This window comes from Ambystoma mexicanum, chromosome 11, assembly GCF_040938575.1.
Source record: "Ambystoma mexicanum isolate Mex_15411 chromosome 11, UKY_AmexF1_1, whole genome shotgun sequence".
In the NCBI taxonomy this organism is placed as follows: Eukaryota; Metazoa; Chordata; class Amphibia; order Caudata; family Ambystomatidae; genus Ambystoma; species Ambystoma mexicanum.
This window is the reverse complement of record NC_090934.1, coordinates 887,564,010-887,582,988: the sequence shown is the minus strand read 5'-3', so window position 1 is coordinate 887,582,988 and position 18,979 is coordinate 887,564,010. Positions and strand designations below refer to the sequence as shown.

General features: G+C 44.1%; 1 protein-coding gene across 1 annotated transcript in view; it reads left to right on the top strand.

Annotated features, from left to right (window-relative positions):
* The window catches only part of LOC138505058 (mucin-2-like), an 894,965-nt gene extending 876,812 nt beyond the window's left edge, over positions 1 to 18,153 (top strand). The window contains exon 37 of the mRNA XM_069625383.1: positions 12,400 to 18,153. Coding sequence (XP_069481484.1) covers positions 12,400 to 18,153 — 5,754 coding nt within the window. The remainder of the gene's footprint in view (positions 1 to 12,399) is intronic.
* The last annotated feature ends 826 nt before the right edge of the window (positions 18,154 to 18,979 follow it).

Genomic DNA, 18,979 nt, shown 5'->3' with positions numbered 1-18,979 from the left:
GTTTTATGTGAAAGTGCCCAAACAATGCATAGGCTGGAATAAAGTATACTGGTTGGTATTACAACTAGTAAAATACAGTCTTTAAAACATCTGGGTATTTGTCTCAAAAACAAAACAAACACATTGTTTGATGGTGCTAACAAAACAACACATGTTCTATCCTAATTGCTTTCACTCTCTGTTTTCTTGATGAAATCCCTCAAAGTCATCAAAGTATCCAGTGTGCAGCACCACCTGAGCAATCAAGTGTATTCATTTTGAATACTTTCACTTCATGGAAGAAATGTGCTTTTGTGACAGCGGAATAATGCTCAGTGAAGTTTAGATTGGATGACGCATGCAGCATATTCTGTGGTCTTCCTGCAGTGTCTGTAAAAATAAACCATCGTCCACTCGGCCATCTTTGAGAAAAGTATATTGATAACATTTTTGCCACATGTCCAACTGAGGTTCTGAAAAAGATGATATTGATCGATTCTTGCTAAATTTCAATGGCTCAGTCACAAATCCTTCTACTAAGTGATTTACAATGTATTGCCTAGTAGGTGTGTGAAGACTATCACAGACCAAGGGGCTCTTGATCTCATGCCAACCTGGCATCATGACAGAGTGCTGTCTTCAAACAGCTCTACTCCTGGTTCTCGATGACACCCTTACATTACAGCAAAGAGTGATGCCTGCTGGCTGCTGTTATTGCTCCCTTTTGTTGTGTTTTTTCATTAGTGTTTTATACTGCACACAGTAGAGGGCAGAGCCTTGGCCATGTAAAGGTGAATATTGACCCTCACCCATGGTGGCAGCCAGATCGTGGCGTGAGAATTCAAAAGAAAACACTGTCAAATAGAGGTGGAAAGCGGAAGAGTGAGAAAAATAATGGAGACAAAATGAACGGACATAACTCACTGCACGTAGGGAAATGAAAACTTAAGGGAAAGTGATAGTGATCATTGGGATACATGTATATCTTTTAGTGTTTTGTCCAGAAGAAAAGGTAATCAAAAGAAGGGATGAGGGTTTCTTTTATTGGTCAGCAGAACATTCATGGAGGCAGTTACTAGTGCTTTGGTGATATTACATTATGTGTGCTGAAATTTGTGAAGGCTACTAGCCAGAGAGCCATATTGGATTCCCTCCTGCTGATAACCGGACCGGGTTCTTGTAAAGCCAAGGTGTCAGAGCCAGGAATTGGCTGTGTGCAGAAGTGTACGAAAAGAGGTAGTGGAGCTATGATCCGTACTGGTCTGCACCGCTCCCTGCAAACCCCATCGCCACCCCCCCTCCCGTTCACAATATAAACCCCCAAACGCATGCGCCTGCAGTTTAAATGAATGTTCAGTGCACTGAAAGTGCAAGTTTCAACTGCTTCCTATAGTTTTATTTTAAAACAAAACCATTCCGGTTTTTAAAAAAAATAAAAGTATAGGAACGGTAAAACTTCATTAAAAGAAGTAGTTCCACCTACATCGACCACTGGTGCTCAGGGACATACAAGGAGAGCTTGACAGAGGATCTCCCCACTGCGAGCCATTCTAGACTGGTCTCAGGTGGAGAAGAAAGAACGATTGTCACCCTTGTATGTAGCGAATTGGTAAATAAGCCACTAGAATGCAGTATGAGAGAAATACATTCAAGGTAAGGTTTTTGAATAGGGCCCCCCCTCAGCCCCCCCCCCCCCCACGGGCTCACTATGTCAAAGGACACATTCACATTAAGGAAATACTGTAGGTGTGCACTATCCACTATAAAGCCTGTAGGTAGAGGCTGTCTTTCAGTTTAGGAAGAGGCGTTGAAGCCTTCCTGCAATTATTAGATGCAGTTGTTAGATGTGTTTAAGTGCTGCAAAGAGTATAGGAAAGCACACAGTCCTCCACCTATTCCCTTGACCCGAGCAGCCAAAAACCTCCTGGTTTCATTGGGAGAAAAGCTGGCAGGAACTATGGATACCCTTAAATAAAAAGAGTGGGTTTTGGCTTGTGGATTCTCTGAGAGCAAGGTCCTGGATCGGGCTACCTGGAAGTTCTTCAGACGCCTACAAGCTTTATGTGAATGTTAATGGTAGAGTCGCATGTAGGAATCCTCTTAGGCTGAATGAAGGTGGGCTCCTCTGGGAGTTAATCTGCATAATCCATCTTTGTCTACCCCTCTCAACCTGGGCTGCAGTTACTGTGTCTTTTTAATAGAGGGCAGCAGGGGAATCGTTCAATTCACAAGGGGTGTAGATCCTTCCTTACCAGCTTATATTTTCGGGTCTACATTGAGCATCGCGGCCCCTTTTCATGCACTCAGTGCTGGCATTGTGTATTAAGTTATTTGGCTGTTTGGGGAATTCTGCATGTCAACATGTCCTATCAGCATTGTAATCAAAGCAACATAACACTGCAAATATGATATACACCTTACACAGTATAGCATGACATAAGATCACATAACGTTCCAGATGCTATTGTATCCACAAATTGAAAGGGTGTGTGGGTCAGTTTGTAAATAGATAAAAGAACGTGAAAACCAACACAAGCATGTATGTCTGGATCGGGTGGAGGATAATGGAGGACACCAACATGAATGCAGAAAAAAGGTGTACTTAAAAATCTGAATTCCACGATAACATTTCAGGCCAAGATGCATTTGGAAACAAATCACAATAGAGCTTAAGAGACAGCATTGTATAACATGTCACAGCACACATGTCCACACACACGAAGATTGGGAAGAGGTGATATATAAGTAAATAAAACAAATACAAACAAACAATTATCAAAACGCCCTTAGAAATGTAAAATCTCTTCAGTAATAAAATCGAAATTTGGAAGGAAGAGTTGAAGTATGCAAAGAAGTGGAAGTCCAAACATGCGTGTGCTTTTGTGGACCAGGGGTGGTGCGTGGGAGACAACCATTTCAATGCAGAAAGAAGATGTACATTAAAAAGAACCATGTCATGTAAATATGTTCGGCAAAGATTTGTGGAAACAAAACAGATCTATCCTAACACAAGTTTGCATAACATGTCACAGCACATACCCACATACTTCCTCCCCACCCCCTCAAACCCAAAGGGCCTCATTCTGAGTATGGAGGTAATCATGGCGCTAGAGTCCGCCCTGGTTCAATGGGGACTTACCGGTCTATTCCGACCTTTGCAGGACCGGTAAGTCCCCATTGAAAAAGCCATTCCCATTTGAGCACCCATAGGGCTCAATGGGAAGGGGGAAGGCGCTAATAACGGTACCACCATTATTGGCTCTGATTTCCCTAAGCGGGTCCCGTCCTTAACGCCTCGTCAAACCAGGCGTTATGGAAGGGACCCGCTAAGGGAACTCGTAGTAGGATGCAAAGGGATTACCGGCACCAATGTCCTTAACGGTGCCCGGTATCCCTTTGCGCCCAACTCTTAATAAGGCCCATAGACCCTGCTCAAGATGTATCACTTCCATGCTGCAAATTGGTTTGGGAAAGTCACAGACGTTGTATCATTTGACCATGTTTCTCTCCTTAAAATGAGGAGAGGGTGATTGGTTCTGGAGGCAAGATTCTAGGACAATTGCTAGGAAATGTGCTCAGACAAATTCGAACTCCATGTTTTTGACATACAAGAAGGTTTCACACTCTCTGACAGATTATTTAATCGGAAAATGAGACTTCAACTAATTCTCACATGCCCTTTGGGGATCTTTGTGTGCCAATAGACGGATGGTGCTTAATTGATTCATAGGGTTTGACGCATTCCAGTAATCAAGCACCTTAAGTACAGCCTTGTGAATGCTCCAGAATTTCCCAAAGCTTAAATCAATATGAGGCCTGGATTCCAACCATCATTGGGCAGTGTAATTTTCCATTCGTCCATCATTGCTTGAAGATCTTTCAAGAGATGGCGTAACACTTATTAGTACCCGGCAAGAGTGAAGCAGAATGCAACACGCATTCTGATTGACTCTCGCCAGGTCGTTACCTGGCAGAGAATTCTTTGATTCTCGGCCGGGATTCCAGCCGCCTTGTCCTCGGTGAGGGACGTGGCCATCCCTCAGCCAATGAGGAGGCCCGAAGTGGGGCGATACCCGCTCCAAGCCTCCCAACGGATGAGTGGCTGCCTTCGCCCTCGACTGGGACTCGGGTAAGGCTTTTTTTTTTCTTTCCTCCCTCCTCCCTGCCCTCCCCACCCCACTTACCTTCTTGCTTCTTCATCCCCGGTGGGGGACGGTGGCAGCCTCCAGCTGTGTGGAGACTCGGAGCGGGGCCATCCCCACTCCGTGCCTCAACACGGCTGGAGACTTCCATCGTCGGGACGCAGGTCTGTTTTTTATTTTATATTATTCAGTTTTAACTTTTTTCCCATCCCCTCCCACCCCTCAACCCCACTTACCTTCTGCTCCTTTTTTTCCGGAGCAGACAAGCTGGGAACACTTCTGTTCCCAGCGCGTCTGCTCCTGATGTCCGCCATGGAAAGGGAAAACGGACTCTGTTTTCCCTTTCCCGGCGGCCATTTTCTTGGTCGTTTCTTTATTTATTTTGTTTCGGGCCAGAAAAAAATTATTTTAGTGCCCCGGTCACGCAAATATTGCGGGCCGGGGTACTAATAGCAATATTCCCCTCGTGGCGGGGGAATTACCTGAGTCGGTAATGTCCCCGCCGCTTGGGGTCTGTTGCTTAATTCTTTGTGTTCAATGTTAATTTGGTGATCTCATTCTGGAAACAGTAAGGAACATGTGCAGCCAGGGTTGATTCAATACATAAGACTAGGTTTTAATTGAGGCCACACTTCATGCTGATTGCCAGAGGAAATATGGCCGTGGTTTAAGACTGTTTGCTTGTCATTTAAATCCATGTTACTTGGGGCTACCAGTGCAGCTACCTTCTAACTGGAAACCTGCATTTACTGGGCAATAAAAAACGTTATCAATAGAGCATCTTGAGACAAAAGACTAAGAAAATTAAAAACTGTCAACAAAAAGGAGTTTGCCAATTGCACTTTACACTGGGCTTCTGTGATTTGGTCATTGACCTTTTTTCTGTCATATTTTGGAAAGAGGGAGCCCTTTCTTGTTCCGATTTTGTTTAAAAGAGAGATGCACTCAAAATGTGTATTGCTTTCAACTATTACTAAACAAAAGAAATGTAAACAAATCTTTACACATTTTATTCATGTAAAATTAGCAAATTCATGTTCTCCAAACGACTGGTTTTCAAAAAGTTGCGGGCATCGAAAATATGTATTTGTGCTTCTTTCATTCAATGCCCTGGCGTCAATAATCAAACACAATCCCCCTACAGCGTGGTAGAGGGAGTTTGTGTTTGTTTACTGCTGTCAGGGCAATGAATTCAAACACACACACACACACACACACACAAACATACACACACACTGATGTTAGAACTTTCATAGGATTGCGCAGTCCAATGAAAGTTATACTAATACAGCAAGCATGCCCTGTTCACCAGACGCACCCACAGGGCAGGAGCCGTCGCCACTCGTACGCTGCAGGAGCAGCTGTACCTCCTACTCAGACCGGCACACGTACGCTGCAGGAGCAGCTGTACCTCCTCCTCAGACCAGCACACATACGCTGCAGGAGCAGCTACACACAGATCCTGAAGCTTCGCGCACCGGCCCTCACGCTTCTGCAACCCCAAGAAGCCTGCACCCCATGCAGCAAGAGCAGCAACAGCTCATTATCTGAGCATGATCCACCAGCGCCATTACACACGAGGAGATCAGCTGCTACAAAATGGCTGCCCCATCATCCCGTCCAATTGCCTAGCAACCAATCCTCCACACGGCTATTTTATGAGCCACAGGAAACCGACAGGCGTGAGCTGCGCCCCCACATTGAAGGCCCTTAAAGCCAAGGCCATCACCGGTCTGGACCTCACACCAGACGCACCCACAGGGCAGGAGCCCTCGCCACTCGTACGCTGCAGGAGCAGCTGTACCTCCTCCTCAGACCGGCACACATACCCTGCAGGAGCAGCTGTACCTCCTACTCAGACCGGCACACGTACGCTGCAGGAGCAGCTACACACAGATCCTGAAGCTTTGCGCACCGGCCCTCACGCCTCTGCAGCCCCAAGAAGCCTGCACCCCACGCAGCAAGAGCAGCCACAGCTCTTTATCAGAGCACGATCCACCAGTGTCATTACACACAAGGAGATCAGCTGCTACAAAATGGCTGAAGCATCATCGCATCCAATTGCCTAGCAACCAATCCTCCACACAGCTATTTTATGAGCCACAGGAAACCGACAGGTGTGAGCCGCACCCCCACAAGCGAAGGCCCTTAAAGCCAAGGCCATCACCGGTCTTCACCTGTCCGGACCGGGCAGGCCGAACCAGATCCTCATTATACCACCAGTCACGGGTAAGTGCAATCCCGCCCCCTGACTCTTTCAGATGTGATTGCATACCCACCATCTGCTAATCCACTCCTGTGGCCCCACGCTCAACCCTCAGGAAACCTGCTCAACTACCTCCGTACCAACTACCCAGCAACGTCATCCTTGGACCCCTGCCTGTTATCCTACCTAGTAATTTCAAATCTGCCCTGTGCTACATGCCTGTTGCCCTACCTAGCAACTTTGAATCTGCCCTGTGCTACATGCCTGTTGCCTATTGCCTGTTGCCCTACTTAGCAATTTTGAATCTGCCCTGTGCTACATGCCTGTTGCCTATTGCCTGTTGCCCTACCTAGCAATTTCGAATCTGCCCTGTGCTACATGCCTGTTGCCTGCTGCCTGTTGCCCTACCTAGCAATTTCGAATCTGCCATGTTCTACATGCCTGTTCCCTATTGCCTGTTGTCCTACCTAGCCATTTCGAATCTGCCCGGTGCCACATACCTGTTGCCTATTGCCCTACCTAGCTATTATGATTCTGCCCTGCTCGCCTATCTAAAAGCCTACGCAACATGCCTATCAGCATACCTCCTACACTCTTCCTGCCCCCATTCGCATGCCCCCCACCTGCTCCACACAAGTTCGCCCTGGCACACCCCCACCCAACCACCTCTCTCAACCTCACTCCCTCGAGCTACTCTCCTCCTTCACCTACCACCATACGCCACCACACTTCCCAGGCCCACCTACCACAGAAAAGTACTCCTCAGCACACGCACCACCCACACCCACACTCAGGCCTACCGCACTCACCCCCCCTCACACCACACACCCTCACACCACACACCATCACACACAAACCAAACCCCCCACTCCTCACCCACACTCAACTCAACTGCGCTCTGATCAACGAACGCTCACTTCCTGCTCATGCCACCGAAATCCATGACCTAATCACTAACCTCGACCTTGACATTCTTGCACTCACCGAAACCTGGCTCCATGCCGCCTCAGGCCCTTCCATCAACCTCTCCCTCCCTCCTGGATACTCCCTGTTCCACAAAGACAGAACCTCCAGCAAAGGCAGAGGATTAGCCCTCATCACAAGAGACACTATCGCTGTCAGATTAATCAACGCCACTATCGATGACCACACCGACTCACTCACAGTCAAACTAGCCCTCTCACCGAATGACACCATCACCCTTCACATTATCTAACGTCCCCCCGGGCCACCTCTAGACTTCCAAGCCAACCTTCTCCATCTAGTTGGAGACAACCTGAAAACCAACACCAGAGCCATAATCCTAGGCGACCTCAACCTAGGATTAAACGACCCCAAAGATAAGCAAAGCAAAACCCTGAACAAATCCCTCCTTGACATAGGCTTTACCCAGAGAGTAACCAATCCCACACACAACAAAGGTTGCACCTTCGACTGGATAGCTGACCACAACTGCTCCATCGACATCATCCCCAACACCCCATGCCCATGGACTGACCACCACTTCATACATTTCTACATCCCCACAGGAATCAAGCCGCTAAACCCTGCCTGCCAGCCCTGCCCAGGTCCTCCAGACAACTTACTAAAGAAAGACTCATTCCCATCCTAGAAGCGGCTAGAGCATTTAGACCACCCTTCTCCTCTAACCCAGTAGAATTAGCAGACCTCTACAAAAAAACCATTACCTCAGCCATAGGCTCCATCGCTCCCCTCCTGCCTAAAAAAAGCCAAAAACAAAAAACATGCCAACTCTTGGTTCTCTCAAGAGCTACTCAACCTCAGAGCCAAAAAAGAGAAGCCCTCTCCCTGTGGAAATCTCTCCCCTCTCCCTCCTCACTGGAAGCCTACAAAACCCTCGCCTACCAGTACAAAAAAGAAATTACCACTGCCAAATCAGCCTCCTATAACTCCAGAATAGACAATGCCAAATCAGAATTCAAGGAACTATTAGCCATCTACAAAGAACTGGCATCCCGCCAACTAACACCCAAGAAACAGTCAAAGACCAAGCCTGGTGCAACTCCATCCAAACGGCCATGTTAAACAAACTTAAGACTCTACAAGAAAAGATAAACACCCACTGCAAAGCCATCTCCACAACCAACTCTCCCCCCAAAAACAACGATCAAAACAACAATCACACTAACAACTACCCTCCATTCTCCTTTCATGATGTGACCGAATCAGAAGTCATAGCGCTCATGAAAAACATTAAACCCTCCTCTTGCAAGGGCGACACCTGCCCAGCATCACTGATCAAAGAATGCGCTGAACCCCTAGCCCCTTTCCTAACAGCCTTCATCAACGCGTCCCTTTCCTCGGGAGTCGTACCACCCTCCCTTTAGGAATCTTGGGTACGCCCGCTTCTGAAAAAACCCACGCTTGACCCTGATCAACCCAACAACTACAGACCCATAACAACCGTACCTTTCCTGCTAAAAATATTAGACAGAGCAGCTTACTTACAGGTCCAACAACACCTGGAAACCAACAACATCCTAGGTAAAAGACAATCTGGTTTCCGGCCTCGCCATGGAACCCAGACAGCCCTACTTGACTTAAAGATACAGCTCCAACAAACCATGGACCAGGGCAAGCCTGCTCTACTCCTATTCCTCGAACTATCCACCGCATTCGACCTCATAGACCATAAGATACTATGCAAACACCTTAAAAACGCAGGACATTTCTCCCAACAAGCCACCACCTGGGTCATATCCTTCCTCGAAGACATGCTCATGAGAGTCTTCTCCGATCAGGACAGCGCATCCCCCACTCCCATCCACTGCGGAGTTCCACAGGGATCGTGCACCTCTCCCACCCTCTATAACATTTTCGCTCTCCCCCTCTTGAATGACCTCGATGATCACAACATAGTCTATACCAACTACACTGATGACACTCAGGTCCTCCTCCCCCTCACTGCCTCTTACGATCAGGACGCAGCCACCCTCAACAAGATCTACGTCATTATCCAGGCATGGATGGCAGTACACAGACTCTGTCTCAACGGAGACAAGACATAAATACTCATAGTAGGCCCCAAACAAGTCCTCAGCAAACTTGACAGCAAATACGCCTCCTTCAACATAGAGAACACGAACATCACCACCTCAGTCACGGCTAAAACCCTAGGAGTATACCTAGATGCCTCGCTCTCCATGTCCTGCCAAGTCAATGCTATCGCATCCTCCGCAGCCCTAGCGACCAAGGTCAGAAATGCTGTCAAGCCCTACCTCTCCCCCAAAAACCGCCTTGCCATCGCAAGAGCCACAGTAGGAGCAAAGCTTGACTACTGCAACATCCTATTTCTAGGCACCTCCACCAAAAACCTAAAAAACTTCAAACCACACAAAACAACGCTCTGAGGGCAGCCCTCAGCATCCCTAATAGAGAACACATATCCCAAGCAAGACAAAACGCTCACTGGCTCCCTGTTAGAGAGTGTATACTCTTCAAAGCACTCTCCATCACCCACGCCTGCCTCGCGCTAACAGCACCAACATACCTCTCAAAAAACTGGAAATCATCCACAGAGACAGCTCCACCAGACCCAAACGCACCCAACACTGCAACCGACTCTCCGTCCCGACCTTCAAAAGACAAAAATTTGGCGGATCCAGTTTCACAATGCTCGCACCCAAGAGCTGGAACGCTCCACCCCCGGCCCTCAGAAAAGAACCCTCCGTCACCACCTTCCGTAAGGCCCTTAAAACACAACTTTTCCAATAACACTCCAATGAACATATGCCACTATGGCTCACAGACTTCGAGAATGTCTTAGTTATCAATACTGCATACTATCCTGTACTCTGTATACTAATCCATCTCATGAATACTATGCCTACTAAACCGCTATGCAAACCTATCCCTGTATAGATATGACTATACCTTGTATACACATGACCACGCTAGACCCAAAGATGTACGTCTATGTATAAACAATTGTATCTGCAAGCAAACTTCCTTGTAACAGCGCCACAATGCCCCTGGGCCGTGGGCGCTTTATAAAACCAAATAAAATAAAAAAAAATAAAAAATGTGTGCTTTCTTTTAATTGTTTATTGTAGATGTTCTGAAGTTCTGTGCACAATTTGGCCAAATAAAAAAGTACTGTTAAGAGAACATAAAAACACAATATAGAGGCCCAATTAAAAAGCTTTTAGCTCTCTGATGATTGTTAGTTTGCCCCATACATATTCAACTAACAGAGGGACAGCTATAAGTAGATTAGAGGGGCAGGTTGGCAGAAAAAGCCCACATTTCTATCAGGTGTGGTCAGCTCAGAATGTAAAGCATATAACGCCATAATGATTATGGTGGTAACGGTAAAAGCAAGGGGATTATTTTCGAACTGCTGGTGAGTTAATGTTATGTGTAATAGCAAGGTGTTGGCTAATTACACCTCACCTTAATACTCCTCGGAATGTTACAGCCATTTTAAAGGGAGCGAAGGAGCACAAAACAGAATGAACATTTCTGATGTGCATTCCTCCTCTGGCTTTAAAGTGCACAGGAGATTTTCATACTGGTATAAAATGAATGGATTCCCATGGAATCTGCCTGTGTTTGGCACTGGCTAAAAGCAAGTGGATTCCATAGCAATCCATTGTAAATGCTGTCTGCATTGCATAATTTGCATTTTTGGCAAAATATTTTTACAAAATGAGGAGTAAAAGCAAAGAATAAAGACAGTTTTGCCTGTTTTTACTTCTCACTTTTTCTCTCTGAAGCTCATTTTCTTGACGGTCGTAAAGTTAATGGATGGCGTAAAAGCCTTGTGAAAAGCTTTTATGCTTTCCATTAACGCAATGCCTCATTTTCGTCCATTTGTGTGATGGCGAGGAGGAGTGAAATGCAACTTGTGTTTCTGCCACCTCCCTTCCTCTTCGACATACAAATGCCCCAGCATTTGCGCCGGCGTGCATTTTCATGGAGTCCATTAGCATTAAGCAGGCGGACTCCATTGGGACCAATTGTAAACGCAGGCAACATTTAACTTTAATCGCTGCCTGCCATGTGTGCAGCGTTTACTGATTTTGCATGGTGTAGTGCAAAAGTGCAGAGAAAAAGGCGGCATACACGCTTACACGCTGCCTTTTGCCATGCTCCATTGGACTCTGCTTTTCAAATGCTGAAAATTGGGAACGGGACCTGTGCATGCCAAAGTGCATGTGTATACTTCCCAGTGCCAAATTACATGGTGACTCGAAGATTAGCTTCTCTGTATTGTAAAAGCTGAAAATTGCATGCAAGGGGCCCAACAGCACTTAAGCACTAACGTTGGCAGGCCCATCCATGCAAATAACACTTTTTTACAAAATGACCACCATACCAATTTCATTATTACGTGTTTGTAAAATACAACTTATTTATGGGCTGCGATTTTATGGGATTTTAACCACAAGGGACACATAGAAAGTATGGCTATGGGTAAATGTGGGCTGTTTACCCCAATTACTTATATGTTCCTCCTTCGGTAACAATCACATGCAATCCCCAGTCATATTTTGGCTATATTTAAAACAACACAACATAATGTTACAATTAACATGAAGTCCATAATTTGGCTTTTAGTATTTTGAAAATTCTCTAAAACTGGGCAAGAGACAGGGCAATATCTATGCCTTCTCACCTCCAAGTTACCCTCTTAACGTAGCTCTCATATTCAAGCTAACATATTTCCCTTGCCAATAAACTGCCTCTGTCCCTCAATTTCTCTGCCTCCACTCTAGCACTTCAACCATCATGGTCACATCCCTAATACTGCTGGCCGTACCTCCTACTCACTTTAAAATGAATAATGTTGATTTTCCTTTATCAATGTATGTCCACCCAGTGACTGTTCCATTTATCCCTTCCACAATCTTGCCAGAATTTCTCTCAAACTCACCCCATTGTAAGAAGCTCACTGCTTCCCTTCAAATCCGATATTGTGACTAGTGTACATTCTTTTGTGATCAAAAGAGCATGCTATAACATGTTTATAACTATATAAGTACAGATGCAAATGAGATATTATGCAAAAGAACCATAATTAAATCAAAGAGTGAAGCTGTTTCTTTGTAGTCCACAGTGCTAACATTAGAGGGTTCCTCAACTACAAACATTAAAAACAGTTCTGCTTCCTTAACAGGCTCAACAACCAGTACTCCTTCAACTACAAGTACTACAACTAGTACTCCTTCAACAACAAGCACTACAACTAGTACTCCTTCAACAACAAGTACGACAACTAGTACTCCTTCAACTACAAGTACTACAACTAGTACTCCTTCAACAACAAGTACTACAACTAGTACTCCTTCAACAAGTACAACAACTAGTACTCCATCAACAACAAGCACTACAACTAGCACTCCTTCAACTACAAGCACCACAACTAGTACTCCTTCAACTACAAGTACTACAACTAGTACTCCTTCAACAAGTACAACAACTAGTACTCCATCAACAACAAGCACTACAACTAGTACTCCTTCAACTACAAGCACCACAACAAGTACTCCTTCAACTACAAGTACAACAACTAGTACTCCTTCAACAAGTACCACAACTAGTACTCCTTCAACTACAAGTACTACAACTAGTACTCCTTCAACTACAAGCACTACAACTAGTACTCCTTCAACAACAAGTACTACAACTAGCACTCCTTCAACTACAAGCACCACAACTAGTACTCCTTCAACAACAAGTACCACAACTAGTACTCCTTCAACTACAAGTACAACTAGTACTCCTTCAACTACAAGCACCACAACTAGTACTCCTTCAACTACAAGTACTACAACTAGTACTCCAACAACAAGTACGACAACTAGTACTCCATCAACAACAAGCAGTACAACTAGCACTCCTTCAACTACAAGTACGACAACTAGTACTCCTTCAACTACAAGTACTACAACGAGTACTCCTTCAACAAGTACAACAACTAGTACTCCATCAACAACAAGCACTACAACTAGTACTCCTTCAACTACAAGCACCACAACAAGTACTCCTTCAACTACAAGTACAACAACTAGTACTCCTTCAACAAGTACCACAACTAGTACTCCTTCAACTACAAGTACTACAACTAGTACTCCTTCAACTACAAGCACTACAACTAGTACTCCTTCAACAACAAGTACTACAACTAGCACTCCTTCAACTACAAGCACCACAACTAGTACTCCTTCAACAACAAGTACCACAACTAGTACTCCTTCAACTACAAGTACAACTAGTACTCCTTCAACTACAAGCACCACAACTAGTACTCCTTCAACTACAAGTACTACAACTAGTACTCCAACAACAAGTACGACAACTAGTACTCCATCAACAACAAGCACTACAACTAGCACTCCTTCAACTACAAGCACCACTACTAGTACTCCTTCAACTACAAGTACTACAACTAGTACTCCTTCAACAACAAGTACGACAACTAGCACTCCATCAACAACAAGCACTACAACTAGCACTCCAACAACAAGCACTACAACTAGCACTCCTTCAACTACAAGCACCACAACTAGTACTCCTTCAACAACAAGTACTACAACTAGTACTCCTTCAACAACAAGCACTACAACGAGCACTCCTTCAACTACAAGTACAACAACTAGTACTCCTTCAACAACAAGCACTACAACTAGCACTCCTTCAACTACAAGCACTACAACTAGTACTCCTTCCACAACAAGCACCACAACTAGTACTCCTTCAACCACAAGCACCACAACTAGTACTCCTTCAACAACAAGTACTACAACTAGTACTCCTTCAACTACAAGTACAACTAGTACTCCTTCAACCACAAGCACCACAACTAGTACTCCTTCAACAACAAGCACTACAACTAGCACTCCTTCAACTACAAGCACCACAACTAGTACTCCTTCAACTACTAGCACCACAACTAGTAGTCCTTCAACAACAAGTACTACAACGGGTACTCCTTCAACAACATGCACTGCAACTAGCACGCCTTCAACTACAAGTTCTACAACTAGTACTCCTTCAACAAGTACAACTAGTACTCCTTCAACTACTATCACCACAACTAGTACTCCTTCAGCAACAAGCACTACAACTAGCACTCAAACTACAAGCACCACAACTAGTACTCCTTCAACTGCAAGCACCACAACTACTACTCCTTCAACTACAAGTACCACAACTAATACTCCTTCAACTACATGTACTAAAACTAGTACTCCTTCAACTACAAGTACTACAACTAGTACTCCTTCAACAACAAGCACTACAACTAGCACTCCTACTACAACTAGCACTCCTTCCACTACAAGCACCACAACTAGTACTCCTTCAACAACAAGTACAACAACTACGAGCACTACAACTAGCACTCCGTCAACTACAAGCACCACAACTAGTACTCCAACTACAAGCACCACTACTAGTACTCCTTCAACTACAAGTACTACAACTAGTACTCCTTCAACAACAAGTACTACAACTAGTACTCCTTCAACAACAAGCACTACAACTAGCACTCCTACTACAACTAGCACTCCTTCCACTACAAGCACCACAACTAGTACTCCTTCAACAACAAGTACAACAACTACGAGCACTACAACTAGCACTCCGTCAACTACAAGCACCACAACTAGTACTCCAACTACAAGCACCACTACTAGTACTCCTTCAACTACAAGTACTACAACTAGTACTCCTTCAACTACAAGTACTACAACTAGTACTCCTTCAACAACAAGCACTACAACTAGCACTCCTACTACAACTAGCACTCCTTCCACTACAAGCACCACAACTAGTACTCCTTCAACAACAAGTACAACAACTACGAGCACTACAACTAGCACTCCGTCAACTACAAGCACCACAACTAGTACTCCAACTACAAGCACCACTACTAGTACTCCTTCAACTACAAGTACTACAACTAGTACTCCTTCAACAACAAGTACTACAACTAGCACTCCTTCAGCAACAAGTACAACAACTAGTACTCCTTCAACAACAAGTACAACAACTAGTACTCCTTCAACAACAAGTACCACAACTAGTACTCCTTCCACAACAAGCACAACAACTAGCACTCCTTCAACTACAAGCACCACAACTAGTACTCCTTCAACAACAAGCACTACAACTAGCACTCCTTCAACAACAAGCACTACAACTAGTAGTCCTTCAACAACAAGTACTACAACGGGTACTCCTTCAACAACATGCACTGCAACTAGCACGCCTTCAACTACAAGTTCTACAACTAGTACTCCTTCAACAAGTACAACTAGTACTCCTTCAACTACTATCACCACAACTAGTACTCCTTCAGCAACAAGCACTACAACTAGCACTCAAACTACAAGCACCACAACTAGTACTCCTTCAACTGCAAGCACCACAACTACTACTCCTTCAACTACAAGTACCACAACTAATACTCCTTCAACTACATGTACTAAAACTAGTACTCCTTCAACTACAAGTACTACAACTAGTACTCCTTCAACAACAAGCACTACAACTAGCACTCCTACTACAACTAGCACTCCTTCCACTACAAGCACCACAACTAGTACTCCTTCAACAACAAGTACAACAACTACGAGCACTACAACTAGCACTCCGTCAACTACAAGCACCACAACTAGTACTCCAACTACAAGCACCACAACTAGTACTCCTTCAACAACAAGCACTATGACTAGTACTCCTTCCACTACAAGTACAACTAGTACTCCTTCAACTACAAGTACTACAACTAGTACTCCTTCAACAACAAGTACCACAACTAGTACTCCTTCAACTACAAGTACTACAACTAGTACTCCTTCAACAACAAGCACGACAACTAGCACTCCTTCAACTACAATTACTACAACTAGTACTCCTTCAACAACAAGCACGACAACTAGCACTCCCTCAACTACAAGCACCACAACTAGTACTCCTTCAACAACAAGCACTACAACTAGTACTCCGTCAACTACAAGCACCACAACTAGTACTCCTTCAACTACAAGTACCACAACTAGCACTCCTTCAACTACAAGCACCACAACTAGTACTCCTTCAACAACAAGTACTACAACTAGTACTCCTTCAACTACAAGCACTACAACTAGTACTCCTTCAACAACAAGCACTACAACTAGCACTCCTTCAACTACAAGCACCACAACTAGTACTCCTTCAACTACAAGTACTACAACTAGTACTCCTTCAACTACAAGTACTACAACTAGTACTCCTTCAACAACAAGAACGACAACTAGCACTCCTTCAACTACAAGCACCACAACTAGTACTCCAACAACAAGTACTACAACTAGTACTCCTTCAACTACAAGTACTACAACTAGTACTCCTTCAACAACAAGCACTACAACTAGCACTCCTTCAACTACAAGTACTACAACTAGTACTCCTTCCACAACAAGCACAACAACTAGCACTCCTTCAACTACAAGCACCACAACTAGTACTCCTTCAACAACAAGCACTACAACTAGCACTCCTTCAACTACAAGCACCACAACTAGTACTCCAACAACAAGCACAACAACTAGCACTCCTTCAACTACAAGCACAACAACTAGTACTCCTTCAACAACAAGCACAACAACTAGCACTCCTTCAACTACAAGCACCACAACTAGTACTCCTTCAACAACAAGTACTACAACTAGTACTCCTTCAACAACAAGTACCACGACTAGTACTCCTTCAACTACAAGTACTACAACTAGTACTCCTTCAACAACAAGCACTACAACTAGCACTCCTTCAACTACAAGCACAACAACTAGCACTCCTTCAACAACAAGCACTACAACTAGCACTCCTTCAACTACAAGCACGACAACCAGTACTCCATCCTCTACAAGCACTACCACTAGCACTCCTTCAACTACAAGCACGACAACCAGTACTCCATCCTCTACAAGCACTACAACTAGCACTCCTTCAACTACAAGCACTACAACTAGCACTCCTTCAACTACAAGCACGACAACTAGCACTCCTTCAACTACAAGCACTACTACTAGTACTCCTTCAACTACAAGTACTACAACTAGTACTCCTTCAACTACAAGTACTACAACTAGTACTCCAACAACAAGTACTACAACTAGCACTCCTTCAACTACAAGCACGACAACCAGTACTCCATCCTCTACAAGCACTACAACTAGCACTCCTTCAACTACCAGTACTACAACTAGTACTCCTTCAACTACAAGTACTACAACTAGCACTCCTTCAACAACAAGCACGACAACTAGCACTCCTTCAACTACAAGTACTACAACTAGTACTCCAACAACAAGCACGACAACTAGCACTCCTTCAACTACAAGCACTACTACTAGTACTCCTTCAACTACAAGTACTACAACTAGTACTCCAACAACAAGCACAACTAGCACTCCTTCAACTACACGTACTACAACTAGTACTCCTTCAACAACAAGCACAACAACTAGCACTCCTTCAACTACTAGCACTACAACTAGCACTCCTTCAACAACAAGTACTACAACTAGTACTCCTTCAACAACAAGTACCACGACTAGTACTCCTTCAACTACAAGTACTACAACTAGCACTCCTTCAACTACAAGTACTACCACTAGTACTCCATCATCTACAAGCACTACAACTAGCACTCCTTCAACTACAAGCACTACAACTAGCACTCCTTCAACTACAAGCACGACAACTAGTACTCCATCCTCTACAAGCACTACAACTAGCACTCCTTCAACTACAAGCACTACAACTAGTACTCCCTCACCAACGAGCAGCTCAAGTAGGACGGGTAAGAATTAATATTTATACATTTATGTTTTTGATTTTCAGACTCCTTTAATGTATTTTCCCTTCTGACGAATCTCTTCTCCTTTGGATCATTTATTATTAGGAATCCACAGTCAGTACATGATGCTCTTTTTGTATCAGCACTTAATTATTTGGATAAATCTTTCCTGGCTGTACACTCCATCCTTCATCAATGTCCACCTTGTACAGCTGTTTCATGAATGCAACTATGTGTATTTGAAGTAGATAACAAGAAAACAGTAGATATGACTCCCCTGTTTAGATAATTCCGGCGCCCATGTTTGCTTGGAATAGATTCAATTTATCCTTTCCATTGCCCTATTCATGACTTGAAAAATCACTCACTAAGCAAGCTATTTAATGGTACCATCATACATTTTCCCCTCGCGTTTCCTGCTTTCTGTAGGTATTCAGGTTAGGACTATGTGAAATGTAAATTCTGGCCTTGTATTTGCTTGAATTTATTCATTTTAAGTTCCATTCATCCTTAAACAATGTGAAAAAACTCAAGCAGGGGCATTTGTATTTCTTCTTTTACAATTTAAATACATAATCCATCACTTTGCTTTAATACATTTAACATACATTTGAATTTACTTTATTTTCCAGCAAAGGGAATAATGTTATTGTTTTCTCTTGCTTAAAAGAAAATGATCACATGAAAAAGCAAATTCCCTCAGTTGAATGTAATTATTGAAATGTCAAAACTAATGAGGAGTTAGCCGACTGTTTGGTGTGTTTCTTCTGTGACTGAAGGAGGTATCTTTACTTTGGAGTCTGTCATCACACTCTATTACTTGACATCCCATCTACAAAA